The sequence below is a fragment of the Anneissia japonica genome, unplaced genomic scaffold (genome assembly GCF_011630105.1).
Source record: "Anneissia japonica isolate Jap-2015-1 unplaced genomic scaffold, ASM1163010v1 scaffold285949_len855_cov197_single, whole genome shotgun sequence".
Classification (NCBI taxonomy): Eukaryota; Metazoa; Echinodermata; class Crinoidea; order Comatulida; family Comatulidae; genus Anneissia; species Anneissia japonica.
This window is the reverse complement of record NW_022742651.1, coordinates 1-855: the sequence shown is the minus strand read 5'-3', so window position 1 is coordinate 855 and position 855 is coordinate 1. Positions and strand designations below refer to the sequence as shown.

At 37.1% G+C, this 855-nt stretch overlaps 1 protein-coding gene across 1 annotated transcript; it reads right to left on the bottom strand.

Annotated features, from left to right (window-relative positions):
* Positions 1 to 6: 6 nt before the first annotated feature.
* On the bottom strand, positions 7 to 582 carry LOC117119198 (ATP-binding cassette sub-family A member 3-like; the record flags this gene model as incomplete). The annotated part of the gene is made up of 2 exons (XM_033264010.1): positions 401 to 582; positions 7 to 154 (listed from the first exon to the last, which is right to left on the bottom strand). Coding segments are annotated over exons 1-2 (329 nt in total), but the record flags the coding sequence as incomplete, so codon positions are not given.
* Positions 583 to 855: the final 273 nt, after the last annotated feature.

Genomic DNA, 855 nt, shown 5'->3' with positions numbered 1-855 from the left:
ACTTGCTCCAGTGTCGTTTGACTAACTGAGTAATCTTCAATACTATATGTAGTCTTAGCACGCTCCATTATTCCAAAAATCTTGGCCCAGGTTTTATCAGAACGTTTGATGTGGTAATGGATTATACCTTGATGCTCATCTTTCAACTCACATTCTGAAGGAAAAATAATTTCATTTAAAAAAAATTATTTTAGACATTACAAAAACGACAATGAATTCGGTTACAATGCAATTTTTGAGCCAATACCCATTTATTCACAGCGTAGGCCTATTGCTTTTTTTTTTTTATTATAAAGAAAATCCAATATTAAAGAAAGGCCATTGGCAAAGGCATTCATAATTCTCCCCACATTGATACCCTAATTGTACCAAAATATTACTGAACGTAGCATTCACGTACCTGGAAAGGTTTTCTCAATAAAATCTTTGACTGGTTGTATTTCTTGACTACTGTTAATCTTTGCGTGAATTGTGTAGCCTTCACCGAATCTGTTCTTGAGATGCTGAGGACTCCCGAGGCAGCGGAACGTACCGTTCACCATTATAGCTAGTCTGGTACATAATGCCTCGCATTCTTCCATACTAGATAATCAAAACAATAGATTAATGTATTGTTCAACGAAATGCAATATGGAATTGTGTGTTACTATTGGCAAATAGCTGTCGGCTTAGAAGAAGTTTCATATATTTTCATATAAACTAGAACTTTCGAAAATCAACGTTATTTTCACAGTCGGTCGACGGACGCGATTTTAAGAGGAACGCATGCTGCGACGCGCACACAAGGGATCGTTTTTTAATGAAAGACGGCGTCGCATCGTCTATCACTCACAGGGAGAGAGTTGAATTCGTCGT